Source organism: Aptenodytes forsteri, unplaced genomic scaffold (assembly GCF_000699145.1).
Source record: "Aptenodytes forsteri isolate BGI_AS27 unplaced genomic scaffold, ASM69914v1 Scaffold193, whole genome shotgun sequence".
NCBI classification, from domain to species: Eukaryota; Metazoa; Chordata; class Aves; order Sphenisciformes; family Spheniscidae; genus Aptenodytes; species Aptenodytes forsteri.
Window position 1 is genome coordinate 4,409,199 of NW_008795405.1, and position 16,151 is coordinate 4,425,349.

General features: G+C 41.4%; 1 protein-coding gene across 16 annotated transcripts in view; it reads left to right on the forward strand.

The window, feature by feature from the left end:
• NRXN3 (neurexin 3) overlaps positions 1 to 16,151 on the forward strand; it is a 1,034,251-nt gene that overhangs the window by 736,233 nt on the left and 281,867 nt on the right. For all 16 annotated transcript variants that reach the window (XM_009280739.2, XM_019472456.1, XM_019472458.1 and 13 more), the window contains one exon: positions 14,666 to 14,847. In XM_009280739.2, coding sequence (XP_009279014.1) covers positions 14,666 to 14,847 — 182 coding nt within the window. The remainder of the gene's footprint in view (positions 1 to 14,665; positions 14,848 to 16,151) is intronic.

The window sequence follows — 16,151 nt, forward strand, 5'->3', positions numbered from 1 at the left end:
ATAGCTGTGTGGTGTTTAGCTGCCTGCCGGGTTAAACCACAACACATGGCAATGGGACTATCTTAGTCACCCAGTACTGTTGAGGCTGTGGTGTTGCATGCCTGTGTCACCCTGCTCCTCCAGATAAGGCCCAGGTGCAGCTTTGCCACTGAATCTTGTGGCAGGAGCCATTGCTGCCTGTAGCTGAAGATGGAGACCACTCCAGTGTGGTGTAAAAACTGTGATGCTGAGGTGTTTTCTAGTGAAATGATAAGAAAGGACTAGGGTGGGTGGCTTTTGTGGCTAAACTTCAACTTTTGCCTTGAAAGAAGAGTAGCCAGGCATGGGAGATTAGATGTCTCCCTTGAGTGGTATTACATTTGTAATTGGGATAGCAGAGGACACTGGGAAAGAACTAATACCAAAGACAAAGCAAACTGGCTGAGGGGAATGAAGTCCCAGGTCAGGGTGATCAAGTTATTCAGAACCACTCTGCTTTTTCTCTCCCCTGCTGACTTTCTTCAGATACAGTTGTTCTTGAATGATCACAATCAGTATATCAAAATAAACGCTTTATAGAGTAAGGTAAAAGGAGTTGCTGGCAAGACTGTAAATCCTCTCATGGAACAAATGATAACTCAGCTCAAGAGCCCTTTTGTCCTGGCAGTGCAAGAAGGATATAAATTCTCTGAAAGTATCTGTCAGTCGGAATTGCTCTGCATTCATCATGCCAGCCCTCTGCATCATTCATGAATGTCATAAGAGACTAAAGAATTGGCACTTCATGGTGAGAATGATTAAACAACCGTTACACCTGTCTTTTACTCTGGCATGGTACCTTTTTACAGATTGCCTGTATAACGCTCATGTATGTCCACCTCTCCTAATGGTGGCTGTCCTGTCATGGTGGCAAGAAGAGGAGGCAATAGCAAGAAAAAGCTGCATGTCATTTACAGAATAGTTTGTATGCTGTATTACTAGCTCTGGATACTTTTTGTTTTTACGTTCCCGCTATGTGACCTTGGAGAAGGTTAGAGAGCCTTGGGAATGGTGAGCTTCTATAAATGCATTTCTTCTCATCAGTGGCCTTCCAGTAGTTGTGAGGGACAACGTTGTGTTTGAGGTGAGGTCAAAAAGCCCAGAACTCTGAGTTTGTTTCCTTGGTAGACCAAAACAGCCCCATTTAGTCCTAGAAGACTAGGCTGCGTCTACAGTAACAACCAGCATGAGAGTAGGTTTGCAGAACAAAATCCTGAGGTCCATACTGTAGTAGGCATTTTACTTCTTAAGTTTTACTTTGGACTAGCTCTAGTCTGGTCCTATAGACTAATTGCAGTGAGGGGCCCAAAACTGAACACAGTATTCGAGGTGCGGCTTCACCAGTGTTGAGTACAGGGGCACAATCACTTCCCTACTCCTGCTGGCCACACTATTTCTGATACAGGCCAGGATGCCATTGGCCTTCTCGGCCACCTGGGCACACTGCTGGCTCATATTCAGCTGGCTGTCAACCAACACCCCCAGGTCCTTTTCCGACAGGCAGCTTTCCAGCCACTCTTCCCCAAGCCTGTAGCGCTGCATGGGGTTGTTGTGACCCAAGTGCAGGACCCAGCACTTGGCCTTGTTGAATCTCATACAATTGGTCTGGGACCATCGATCCAGCCTGTCCAGGTCCCTCTGCAGAGCCTTCCTACCCTCGAGCAGATCAACACTCCTGCCCAACTTGGTGTCATCTGCAAACTTACTGAGGGTGCACTCAATCCCCTCATCCAGATCATCGATAAAGATACTGAACAAGACCAGCCCCAAAACTGAGCCCTGGGGAACACCGCTCGTGACCAGCCGCCGACTAGATTTAACTCCATTCACCACAACTCTTTGGGCCCGGCCGTCCAGCCAGTTTTTTACCCAGAGAAGAGTACGCCCGTCCAAGCCATGAGCAGCCAGCTTCTCTAGGAGAATGCTGTGGGAGACAGTGTCAAAGGCCTTACTGAAGTCCAGGTAGACCACATCCACAGCCTTTCCCTCATCCACTAAGCAGGTCACCTTGCCATAGAAGGAGATCAGGTTAGTCAAGCAGGACCTGCCTTTCATAAACCCATGCCAATGACCAGCAAGAAGTTAGATCTCTGAAAACCTGCTTCCTATTCCCAACTCTGCTGCTGATTTAGCATGAGATTTGGTAAAACTCTTACCTTCTGGGGCTCTGATGAATATATAATAGCCAATATTTTTGGCCCAACTCTTTTTAGCATTCAAGCCTGAAAATTTGGGTTTGATCTCCTGCAGTGAAGACCATAAACGTAAACTGTGTTTTCTGTTTTAATACCTATGACTAATGAAATGTGAACAGGTGTGTAAGGAACAATGAAGGACCAGTCTGCGAACTGGTCATGTAAGAGGGTTATGCTACTTACAGTGACTAAAGGAAACTGAGAGAACAGTGGTTGTCTTTCTGGTTTTAGGTTTGTTGGTGTTTTTTTTTTCCTGATAGTTTATTTGTTTTAATGGCATAAACCATAGCTGAAGGATCAAGACTAGAAAGAGACTTTTTGGAGGGGAGTTGAATGGGCTGAGATCAATAGTAGCAATTTGACCTCCATCCATCCTGAGCTGTATCTAGGCCATTTTGTTACCATTCAGATTCTGTAAAACTGTAGTGAACTAACATCCCTATTCTTCCTCCAGGCCCCAAATGAGCTATGAATCCTGCTGTGCTTCTCATTGCTAACAGTAGTCTCTGTATTCAGCTCCTCTGGCATGCTGCCTTCTGGGCTTCTCCAAGGACATCGTCTCTGTGCGCTCTTTTATCAGGAAACACCAAGAAATAAGAAAATGCATCCAGATTCCAGCTCCTCTTTGGCAGCAGAATGCAGCTAAGAAATACTTTCATCTACTTTTACTGAATTTAGTCACAGTTGCACCTATTGAAGTCTCTTTCCGGGTGGTAGTTAACTTTGACCCCAGTAAACATGTCCTGCAAGGGTCACGGTAACTGGGCACAGTTTTCTGGGCACTTTTACCCAGCAAATTTCATATTTCAGTTGTAGTGTTGGTAGTTTCTTTTGATCTCTTCTGGTGCATTGTTTGAAGCCTTTTGTCTTCCTGTAGAAGTAGATGAAAGTTCTATATTTGTTACGAGCAGTACATTTTTTTTAATGATGTTTTTCATTTTCTGTGGTGTGTAAAAAAACAAAACAAAAAAAATTGTCCTTTTGGACCTTTTCTAGATTGACATCTGTCATCTGGCTGTGAGGGCTGAATTTGATAACACAACTGGTCTCTATTGAAAGAGATGACTTAAGGGCTGAGGGTGGTGGCACGATAAAAGTCAGCAAGGCAAGGTTGACACTGAGAGGATAGATATAGGGACAGATTACTATGTCTTCCAGTACAAGAACTAGGGAACATGTAATCTATTTACCAAGAGCAAGTATGAAAAAGGTGGTTCTTCACACAATAGAATCACTTGGGCTGGAGACCTTGGGAAGTCTCTAGTCCAAAGCCCTGCTCAGAGCAGGGTCAGCTGTGAGGTCAGATCAGGTTGCTTGGGGTTTTATGTAGTCAGGTCTTGAAAACCTCCACACACAGAGACTCCAAAATCTCCTTGGGCAACCTGTTTGACTGCCTGTCTGTCCTTGTGAAGAGAAAGCTTTTTCCTTCTATCAAGTCAGATTCTCTCACTTCAGCTATGCCTATTGCTTCATGTTCGCCAGCAGTGCACCACTGTGAAGAGCCTGCCTTTGTCTTCTCAATAACCTCCTTGCAGGTGCTGTGAGACTGCCCTTATGTCCTCTTGAAGTTGTGTTGTCTTCAAGCTGAACAAGCCCAAATCCTTTGGCCTCTCCTCGCAATGCAGGCACTTCAGCCACCCATCTTCGTGGCCCTTCACTGAACTCACTCCAGTTTGTCGATATCTGTCTTGTATTGGGGTCCCCAAAACTGGATGCATTATTCTAGATGCAGTCTAACAAGCACTGAGTAAAGGGGAATAATCACTTCATCTATTAACAGGCTATGGTCGTGTTACTAGAGTACAGGATGATGTACCATCTGCCCCATTCTGATGGGGCCCACAGCTGGCTAGTGGGGCCAAAAGCTTGCTACATCAGTGGTAGATTTGTGTGAGTCATTGCTAAAGGTTTGTAAGTCATTGTGAATGCAAAACTTCTAAATGCATTCAAGGAGAGACTGGATAAATACTTGGAAATAAGATCTCTTTGGGATTACAAACTACATGAGGCTGAGTTAATTGCTGAAAAGGCTCATAGTCTGGGTGTGTACTTTAAGGAAATATGCTTGCTCTACTCTTAGTTTTCCCTTGGTGTCCACTTAGGATCAGTGCTGAAGACATGACAGTGAACTAGCAAGATCCTTGTCTGACCAGTTATGTTGTTATAATGTAAATGAAGATGTTACTGAAATATTTTCCTAGTTGCAATCTGTTATGTTTATGTGGACATGCCTATGGACATTTTGGGTCCATTTTAATTAGCAACTAATCCCTAAATTCCTTCTGAGATTATAAACATCCCCAACATGCCCCATGGCAAATTCAGATTTGGGAAAAAACTTAACCTTCCCAGTATCCCTGATCTAGGGAAACTTGTAGATCAACCATAAGCTATCTTGGATCTTCTAGTAGTTCTAGGAACACTCCCTTGCTCTCCCCCTTTTCCTCTTCCAATCTTTTTAATGCAGTGTAACTAATAAGAAGTAGCATACTGTCGGATCCAATTGTTGGCTGATACACACTTACTGGGAGGAAAGTGACTCATTAATTTGCTGTCATTAAAAAAGGCAAACACAGAAAGCAGGCATGATCCGAATTGCTGCTTCTGTTTTGTGTTAGTCCTGCAGATTTTGTAACTCCTCCTCCTTTTTGTATAGAAGCAGCTCCTTCATATTTTAAAGTGGGAAAGGAATTTCAGTTTCATGTCAAACAATGTCTGCTTTTTGAGACGTGAGATGAGTATGGTGTTCAATCTGGGTCTCGGAGGGTTTGTCAAGAGAAGAGCATCCTGAAAGGAGCAGGAGCTAGTTCATGAAAACTCCTTTTAAGCATGGAAGCTTGTTTTTTTTTTGAGGATTAGACTGGAAGCTTTCAATTTTTCAGGATTTAAAATTTTCTTCATTCTTAGTCAATTTAAAGCTCTTGGCAAATAAAAGGATGTTTCAGCAGTCATGTCATAAAAAGTATCAGGTCTGTCTTTGTTTTCTTCTAGGAAGGATCCTGTGATGGAATGGTCAAGTGAGCCAGATGATGATGATGATTAGATCCTCTCTAATCTTTTTCAAAATCCTCCCCTCCTTTTTTTAATCAAGCAGGTGTTTCTATTAATAGACAGAGACCTTTTAAACTCAGGGTGTGGAAAATGCAGCAACTGGGGCAGAGATGCGCAAGTGCCAGAGAGTGGGTCTTTAGGAGAACGAGGAGGAAGAGTGGTTCTGATTGATGATACTCAGTTTTGACTAGACTTCTCTTTCTTGATGTGTGTGATCAGGTGACAGTAACTCAAAGGCGTCCCTGGAATATCCTGATATTGCAGATCATCCCATATGCTGTAAGAACATTGGTGTATATGCTTGAAGGCAGAGGGTGTGTCTGTCTAGCTTATTTTTTGTCTCCTGAGCCCTGATTCATTTTTTTTGTCTAAGAACTTTTTTATTTGGTGTGACATGAAGTGAGATAGGAAGAGGAGGAGTAAAATAAAGGTTAGGATAACAATGTAGTTAAGTTTAAGATTGAGGGTAACTGGATGACAGTTTATAACTGGAGAAGGAAGAATAGCTGCTGTCAAGACTAATGCCTTTGTAAATATGGAAGGGCAGAAGGAATGGGGCTGGCACACTACTTGGTACTAGTGCTGTTAATGTCTTTCTTTTAACCTGAAAACCATTTATTATTCCTAAATGCAGTCAGATCACTTCTTGCTTGATCTTTTTTTCTCCATTCCTAATTTGTTTGATAATGGTAGCTGGAAATGTTATCTTACATCTAGTGTAATAGTGAGGCAAAAAAGCTGTATGCAGTGCATTTAGTGGACAACACCTATAGGAGTAATTAAAAAAAAAAATCACAGAAGATGGAAATGGGAAACACCTGTTAGGTCATCTCTAGACAATGTAGATGTTCCAGCACACCTAGAGTTGATCCACTTCACGTGATTTCAATTAATGAATAGTCAGACAAATCATCTATGCTATTCAGGAGTATATTGCAAAACTAGGTAAAAACTTTACCTATTTTCACCACTATTGTTGTTCTTAATGCATATGGACACTGTTGCATTTCTTTGTCTTCAAAATATTCTGTTGTCACTTTTTCAACGTTTTTACTCCTAAGAAATTCACTTAGAGGAAACTTAGACCACACATGCTGTGCAAATCCATTTGATGTGTCCAGAAGGAGTTAAGTTGGAAAAACAACTGTCAGAAGCTTTGTTTTTACTCAGCTAATTCATGTCCTTTTGACAGTGTATCGGTATCAACTGATACTTTATTGTCTATGTTGCCACGTGATAAACTTTTGGGGAGCAATAAATAGTCAGAAGCCATTTGAAAGTCCTGGTGCTCTTTTCTGGTTCATGCAATCTGTATTGTTTGCTTTAACTACGCCTTAGAGCTGATGTTCAAAGCATGGCTCGTTTTTCCTCAAGAGTGTAGCAAGCATAAATAAATAAGATGTTGAACTGTCTTACTGAGTTAAGGCCTGAAGAGCTATGCCACTGTTGCTTCCCTGACCAGAAACTGAGTGATCAAATATGCAGTTTACCATAAGTTGTGAACATATGGGAGAGACCTTAATCTTTGGGGCAGCAATCAGATTGATCAGATTTCAGGCAAAACCTCAAATCTATTTTATCAGTCTTCTATTAGAACAGAAATTGGTCTTAGCAGCTCTTCCTTTTTACTTTGTTCATCTCCACTTGCTAGGGCAGAATAGCTCTCTAAATACCATGCTTTTGGGAATTGCATTTTTATTATGTGACCAAATAATGATGCTTCCTGCTGCAGCAAATTTTGTCTCCTTACTGAGTTTTTGCAGATGTATGCCTGATCTCTTCTCACTTGCTTTCATGCCAGTATTCTATCTAACTTGCATTCCTTTACTAGTGCCTTTTCTGGTGATGGAAATAGTAAATGAACCGCCTAGATCAGGTACAATGAGACAAGGGTCACCAGGGGCTGAGGCCAACTGTATGAGGTTAATGAAGGCTAAGTGCTGGTTGTTGCTCGGTTGCAACAACCCCATGCAACGCTACAGGCTTGGGGAAGAGTGGCTGGAAAGCTGCCTGTCGGAAAAGGACCCGGGGGTGTTGGTCAACAGCTGACTGAACATGAGCCAGCAGTGTGCCCAGGTGGCCAAGAAGGCCAATGGCATCCTGGCCTGTATCAGAAATAGCGTGGCCAGCAGGAGTAGGGAAGTGATCGTGCCCCTGTACTTGGCACTGGTGAGGCCGCACCTCGAATACTGTGTTCGGTTTTGGGCCCCTCACTACAAGAAGGACGTTGAGGTGCTGGAGCGTGTCCAGAGAAGGGCAACGAGGCTGGTGAGGGGTCTGGAGAACAAGTCTTGTGAGGAGCGGCTGGGGGAACTGGGGTTGTTTAGCCTGGAGAAAAGGAGGCTGAGGGGAGACCTCATCGCTCTCTACAACTACCTGAAAGGAGGTTGTAGCAAGGTGGGTGTTGGTCTCTTCTCCCAAGTAACAAGCGATAGGACAAGAGGAAATGGCCTCAAGTTGCGCCAGGGGAGGTTTAGATTGGATGTTAGGAAAAATGTCTTTACTGAAAGAGTGGTTAAACATTGGAACAGGCTGCCCAGGGAAGTGGTTGAGTCCCCATCCCTGGAGGTATTTAAAAGATGTGTAGATGCGGCACTTAGGGACATGGTTTAGTGGGCATGGTGGTGTTGGGTTGACGGTTGGACTTGATGATCTTAGAGGTCTTTTCCAACCTTAATGATTCTATGAGTCTATGATTCTATGATTTGTGGGAATATTTGAATGTCTGCATAAACTATCTGGTCTTCATTATTTAACTGCTGCTTTAAAGGGCTGCTGATTAAAGGGCTGTTAATTACAGGTGCTACCAAGGTTTCCTTCCTGATGTGAATTTGGTCTTGCTTTGCTCGTGTAACAACTACCTGTGGTCACGTACAATGTGTTACTGATTCCATCCTTTGACAATATTACTTGAAAATAACCTAAATTTCAGGTTTTTGCCAAGAAAGAGCAAAATGCCATCATCACAAATTTTCCTGTAGTTGAACTGATAGCTTCTTGTTAGAAAGCAGAAGGTTATGATTATTAATAAACATGGTAGGACCTTTACACCAGCATATGAAGTACTCCAAGACACTCATTAGAACTACCGGACTAAGCAGAAAATATAGTAGGACCGTAAAGGAGGCACAAAAAGGGAAGGGGGGAAGTCCAAAAAAAACAAGCAATGGATAAGGAAAATGCAATAGGGTTCTTTTGTTTGTATACTTACAAGTCTTTGAGTTTAAAAATCATGTGTCTTCCGTTTGTCCCCTTATTGAGGAATGTAAAAGTAAGTTTCCAGTCCTTTTACAAAAATGTTAAGAAGTAAAACAGTAGTTACACTTTTTTAAGAATTCTATGCAAGAGAATAAAGACATAATAATTGAGAGAAAGGCATATGCCTTTTCATGTTATTTTAGGTAGGAAGATGTTATCATTAGGTTTATGTACCTCATGTTTTTGGCGAATTACCACCACAATCAGGATATTTATGTTTGTATTGGGTCATGAGCGGCAGGGGGCTGCAGAGCACCCAGTGTGGGAGGAGGCAGTGAACTGCCCTGTGTGTGGTCACAGCCAGCTCTGACCTGGATGAAAACAACCCACCACATGCCAAAACTTCAACCTGTCAGAGGAGCACATGGTGCTGCTGCTCGGACATGTTTAAGAAAGGGCGATAGCCCCTGGGGGCAGGAGAGGTAGCGTGGGAGGGTTCATGGGAGGATGCACACGAGGGGATACCAAAGGATAAGCAGGAGGGGACACAGAAGAAGGTTCATGGAGAAGCATGTGGAAGGGGACATTGTTTGGGACATACTGGAGACACGTTCTTGGAAGAAGACACTCTGTGTTGGATGAGGTATGCCTCTGAGGGGACTGCGGCCCAGAGCAGAGAGACCCCTGAGGGACTGGAGCCTGTGGAGGGACCCACACAGGAGCATAGACACCCCTGAGGGGCTGCAGTTCATCAATAACCCATGCTGGAGCACAGAAAGTAAGTAAGAATCGAGGAATGCTGGAAAGAAACCTCTGTGCACTGACCCCGACCTCCTGCACTGCCTGTTGTCTCACTACAGCCCAGAGGGAGGGGAGACTAGGAAGGGGGAGAAGAACTGGTGGGCTGCAGTTGAGCCTGGAGAAGGGGAAGGAAGGGTATTTTCCCTAAGTGTTTAATTGTTTGTTGTCTTTGTTTCCCAATGCCTGCATCAGTAATTAAAAGTTTATGTTGTCAATAAAACTAATTAAGTGAGATTACCCTAGTTGAGATTGTTTTGCCCGCAACAATGTTGTCACGAAGGGATGTGGGACCCTGGTCATAAATTTTGCTATGTTAACTCATATAATTATTGTAGCTTTTAAATTGGCCTGGGTTCCTCATAATTCTTATCTTAAAAGTACTTTTTAGTTGTAAAAATCTGAACTGTGGCATTCATAATATGTTAAACTCATATTCACATCCCAGTGCACAGTTGCTGCAGTTAACCCTTCAATATATAAACATTGCTATAATACCTGTAAAATGTCGCATTTTCCTGGCCACAGTGAAACAAGTGTATGTCGTGTGCTGTAGCTGAGGCAAAAAGGACTGTTCATGGCTTAGTAGATGCAAATAGAGAATTTGCAATAGAATATTTAATATGGGAAGATTCACAGGATCCCTAAGGCACAAAAGAAGTTATATCGTGCAGATGTGACAGACTTGTTTTCTACTGCTTTACAGGATTAGTTTTAGGCAGGATATAGCTGCTGCAGTTGTACTATGTTGATTGAAGGATACTCTTAAGATAGGTTTTTGAAGTCCTTGGGCGATGATGAGGAAAAAGTGATAACTGATTTAAAATTATAGGTGGTGGTGCCAAATTCAACTAAATGTTTCTTAGCAGAACTCACTAGGAGGCTTTATTTGCTGTGGCTTGTGAACTTGGTTATTTGTGTTAGAAATGTTATAAGCCTAATTTCTGTTAGGAATTTTCCATGAATGTTTGCCTCAAACTATTTTGTTTTGACTGAAACTAAATAATCAAACAGCGCTGTCCATGAATATAGCTAGCAAATACATAATTTGCTTAAGGTAGATATGCGGACTTTAAATAACAGCAGTCATGTGTGTGGCAATATATCCATCTCTCTGATATTTAAATCTCTAAACACCAAAGTTGTAAGTTATAGTTACAAGTTATGTCATTTCTGGGAAAAGTCAACTGCCACTTTGCCAAACTATAAGTTCATGAGTTTATAAGCTTTGTGTATGCTAAACACGTGCTGGCGTCCTAGTAGCTTAAATCTGTAGGGAGTGTTCCCTCACCATGTATTTTTTCACTTCTCTGAGCTCCCAATGCTGACCAAATTCTGCGTGCAGGATCCCAGTAGAGTCACTGAACATATTCTGTTCCCAGTTGTTCTCACACATCGGTACAGTAAATCTGGCCCAGGGCACTTTGAGAAGTGGGATTTCTCACAGCTGACTGGGGAAATAATTTTGTGTGCTCATATCTTTGATTTTAGGGGTTTTTTCTTCTTTTTTTGCGCAGTATAGGTTGAAGTTAGTGTTATATAGTTGAAGTGGTGAAGCACTGTAGCAATAAATACAATGGAATTAATCAGTCCCTCAGACTTTCTACTTTCAGGGCACGGTTGGTGTTGTATTTATTAAAGGAGGTATATAACGAAACCTTGAACAATGAGCAAAACCTAAATATCAAGTGGCTGCTCATTAACAGTGTATTATCCATTGTCTGTCTTGAATAGAAAGTGTCTTGGAAAAAAAAACCTGTGCTTTTGTGTAATAAAGAGGTCTGTAACAAAGCTTAGGTGCAATGAGAAGATCTCAAGCTGAACAGACTTTCATCAGCTTTTTTTCTTAACTGAGTTCTTCACTTAATTAGTCTACAATTCTCTGCAAGATCACAAAGAAAGGATAGTTACCAATTTAAGATCAGAAGGGACCTCTGGAGGTAAATTAGTCCAACGTGCTCACTCCCTCCAGCTTAAAGCAAGGCCAACCAGATAGAGTTGTTCACGCCTTGTCAAGTTCTGGTGAAGCTGAAATGTCCTTTCCTGAAGTCCAGGGTTGTAATTCTACTGTTTGTCTTGTTCAATTCTCTTGGAGTTTTAAACTCCATAAACTTATGGTTGCTGCAGTCAAATAGAAGCATTTAAAACAAGTGTGTCTGTGTTGTGTTTTGGGTTTTTGGGGTTTTGGTGTTTTTTTGGTTGGTTTTTTTTGGGGGGGTGGGTTTTTTTTTTTTCATGTGATTGCAGTGTGGTAGTAACTCTTGTTATCCTTCCTCTTCCACTTTTACTTGGTGTCTGCACCTTGTGTTTTCAGACTGCAGTGACTATTTTGTTCATGCTTTGGGGAAAAAAGTGGTACTGGTGCAACATTAATATGCCATCTCTTTCCAAACAAGGCAATGGGTATCCTGTATACCCTCAAAAAGGTGGGGAAGGAAAGGGACATTGACATACTCAACAAACAAGTGGCCTATCTATCATTATGGACATAATTCTGATCCTGGGCAATAAGGAAACAACTGCTGGCCATCAGGCTTCAGTTAACAGGTTAGTTTGGGCAGTGCTGCTCTGGTTGTTGCATCTGAATCATCTTTGTGCATAAACCCAAAGTAATGAATATCTTCAAGTTGGGCCTAGAAGCAAAAATCTGTGTTCTCTGAGGAGAAAATGAGCTCAGTTAAGCAGTTGAGTCTCGTGACAGGCCTATGAAGACATAATTGGTTCTAACTGGCACTCACAGGAGCACTGACATGCTCTACCTGCAGCCAAATAGTGCTTAGAGAGGCAAAGAAATCATCTGTCTTCATAAATAGCGAACTCTTCTCTTCCAAGCTTGTCTTTGCTGCTGAAGGGCCTGATAACCAGTACAAAGAAAAGGAGGAGAACTTGCAATTCAAGTGAGAATAGTTTTGGAAGGTGGGTTTTAATCTATGAAGCCATCAACAATGAGTTAATTCATCTTGTTTTACTTAACACATTGCTATGCCTTGTTTTAGTCTGTAATGCAATACACACAACTTTTAAAACAAACTGATAAACTGAGGGCGGATATTTATAGTGTAGTTTATAGTGGGCTGTTGATATACCTGTGCATGGGGGGAAGCCATAGATAATTCACTAGCAGGTCATCTCCAACTATCTCTCTCTAACCCAGAGATTACAGATATGGTTGGGGATGCATTTAAACAGACAAACAAAACCCCTTTCTACATATTTTTCAATAGTCATGCAACCTCCATCTTGAGTTCAAAGCTGAATGAGGAGATAGAGTTCAGTCTGTAAAATTAATCTTTCTGGAACTGAAATGATGTATGTGCACCATTCCAGTATGCCAATGTGCTCTTTTGTTAATTCAGAATTATGAGTGAAATTTCCTACCTAATCCTGATTTCAGACACACTTGTTTGAATTTACTGGGCATGTTCTGATGGGTATGCACAGACCTGGAAGGAAGGAAACATGGATTCATTTTCACTCTGTTATTGAGTCAGCTGTTCACAAATCATTTCCCTTCTGTGTGCCTGAGTTTTTGATGTCTGTTTTGGTAATGTGTGCTGAGATGTCTAGAAGAAGCCTCTCAAGCAGGGGTGAAGTGTATCCATTATTTCTACTAATATGTAGTATTTATTTGGAATTCAGGTCATAAAGAGCTTTAGTGGAGCTGCAGCTTTGTAGGCAAGTGTAGAAGTTAGCCATGGATGATCCCACCTCTTTCTGTATCTAATTACATTTATTCTGTTCGGGGTTGCTTGATACGTGTTGCTGATTGGTATATGGTGGGGAAGAAAAAAGACCTTCAGTTGTAGTTTCATTCAGACTGGAAAATGTACCCAGTACATTGCCTGTACTTTCTACAGATACTTCATCCCTGATGCAGTAAATGGGAGCTGGTTATTTTTGCTTACTATTCTGTAGCCTGTGACCCACTGTAACAGTGCTCAGAAGATGAGGTGCAGTAAGTGGCTGAAGCATTGACAAGTGTTGCTCCTGTCCTGCCTGTAGATTTGGGTCTAGCACAGCAATTTTAACTGTATTTTTACAAGAAGCTCAGGGGCTGATTTTATAACTGCTGAGTTACAAAATCCTGCTTCTAACTCAGTGTTGAGTACCAGTGAGAATGTGAACTCCGAATGCTTTTGCTACTCAGCTTCTTCATCTGTGACCATAATTCCTCACTTGCATGTCTGTCTTGCTCAGCTCAGATGGCCCTCGTGAATGTGGGAGGACAGTGTTCAGCTTTGGAGGGGTTTGGTGTTGCCCTTAAAAACAAGGTCAGGGAACAAGTTCCCAGGTTCACTGTAAAGACGAACAATGCTGGAAATATGTGGACTAGATATCTAAAATTCTTAGCAAGTGTTGAGAAAAGGATAGTCTCCCACTGTGTGTGAATAGTCTTCAGCTGAAGACAAGCCCAGCCTTAAGGAGAGCTGCCAAATATTCCCTTTGAATCCCCATATGAGATTGAATCCCATGCTTCTGAAACAGGTGTGGCTTGGTTTTTTTCCCCAACAGCAGTGTCCTAGCTGGCATTGTCTGGGATATTAGCACTAATGAAATCATTCATTCTTGATAAGCTCTTCACTTATCTTTATCTTAAATGCTGCTTGTCTTTATTTAGGAACTAATAAAACGTACTTCAGCAGGTTGTATACAGAAGAAATTTCTTGAGTGATTCATACTTTAAGAGGAAGCTTGCTTGTTTGTTTGTAGTTCCCCCGCTGTGATGTGTGTAGGAACATGAGGATGTTCTGAATAACATACATGCACATTTAGATTACTCTCTGGAAGTGTTTGTGAGTCTCGAGTCCATGTTCATCTGAAGGATGAACTTTCCATAAGGAGGGAATTACATGTTTTGTTATCAAGTCTAATGGTGCAAGGCTAATGGTGAAGGAACAGATATGTTTTGTCTGATAAAAAGCTATTTCACTTTCATATATCCTTCCATCAGAAAAAGTATCTAGCATCCCAGAGCCATTGTCCTACAAAGGAAAACTTACAATTTTATAGAAGGAAGAACACATGAGAATTTGGAGAGGGCAGTCTAAAGCACCATTTCATGTGTGTCTTATAACACATATGGAATCAATTCCAATATCAAAGAGGGCTCACGATGTCATTTGTCACAAAATAGAAGGATTTGAGTATGTGTTGTCCTCTTCTGTTACCTGGTCGAGTTTGGAAATACATATTTCCATCATCTACTCTATTAATAAATTTTCATGGAGTCATCTTGTGCTATCAGTAGCCCAACCAGTAGGAGGCATTAATTTCACCCCTTTAACTAATGAAAGCATATGCTTGCTTATATTCCTCTTGGAAGTCATAGCGTTATTACCAAAGTTGGCAAATAAGTAAATGAAATGGGTAACTAATACTTTTTTCTTTGGTTTTGTGTTTTGTAGCTGGTGCCACGTATATATTTGGGAAGAGTGGAGGTCTCATCCTGTACACCTGGCCAGCTAATGACAGACCGAGCACAAGGACAGACCGTCTTGCTGTGGGCTTCAGCACAACAGTGAAGGATGGCATTCTTGTTCGGATTGACAGTGCCCCTGGGCTTGGTGATTTTCTGCAGCTGCACATAGTGAGTATAGATAGGCCCATGTCTATGCCAGACCTGGGTTTCTGTTAACTGAATATGCATTTGAAGAAAACTATTACTATAAAATAGTATGTGTCATACCCTACGCTTTCTATATCTTTAGCACTCAGCAAATCAACCTGCCTTAGGTAGTTCTTTAGGGTTTTGTAGAATTACTGAAATGGGATGCACAGGGAGCCAAGTCTTGGTGCCAGAAGAAAGGGTGGATGCGGGTGGACACCAAACCAAGCAAAAAAAAAAAAAAAAAAAAAAAAAAAACACTTATAGATTCAATAGCAGTAGGGTTTATTAAAAAATTGTAGAAATATTTTGCAGCAGTACTAATCTACTGTGGCATATGCACAGTCCTGAATACAGCTGAATTTATGGCGGAGAGCATTACTATTCTCAGAAGGCAAAGAATGAACTGGACCGATAGGGTTTGTTGGTTTTTTTCCTCACTGAGAAGGTTAAGTGAGAACTGAACAGATCCTCAAGCTGATATAACTGATGCTTGCTTTAGCAAGATAGTTCAAAAGAATAAGAATTTAATGTTGTTAGCACAACACAACTTTGCAAGAAGAAAATAGACTTTTTTGTGAGAGCAAATATTAAGGTAGGGAAACTTTAATGAAGGTGGCTTTAGGGAGAATTGAATTGTTTGAGAAAATGCGAACACTAGGACCGGAAACTTTTGGAGTTTGTTATTTTATGTGATGCTTTGGGGGGAGGGGGGGGTTGTTTGCTTTGTTTTCCTTTGTAAACAAAGTAGCCAAGAAGTTTACTAGAGGTAGAAGCTGGTCATGTTACTTCATGCTCAGATTATTTCCAATGTCTTATGCATTAATTCACAGTGGAAGGGGAATGGGCCGTTTGCAGGTTTTGAATGAGCTGGCAAGTTGTTGATATTGCACTGGAACTTGAAGATAGAAGTAAACAGGAGGAATGCCAGAGGCCAAAACAAAGACCTAATGTGAATGACTGAGGGTCTTAATCTGCTGATGGAATTTGCCATGTTCAGAATCATGTTGAAGCACTGGGTATATTGCAGTGTGGTTCTGAAACAAGGGTCAGGGCTAGTACTCACTGCCAACATTTTAAGTGGTTTTATTTTGAATTTTATTGTAAATTTCAGATTCATTTGAATGGGATAGAATATGGCCTTGAGCCATTAGACTGTCAATGGTTTCTCTTTTTTTGTGATATATCCAAATATTTAGTTTGTGTTTTGTGCTAGAATGAAAGTGAGATCCAATCCTGACTTTTTTTTTTTTTAAAAAAAAACTTTTTTCTTGCTTTTTTAAAAA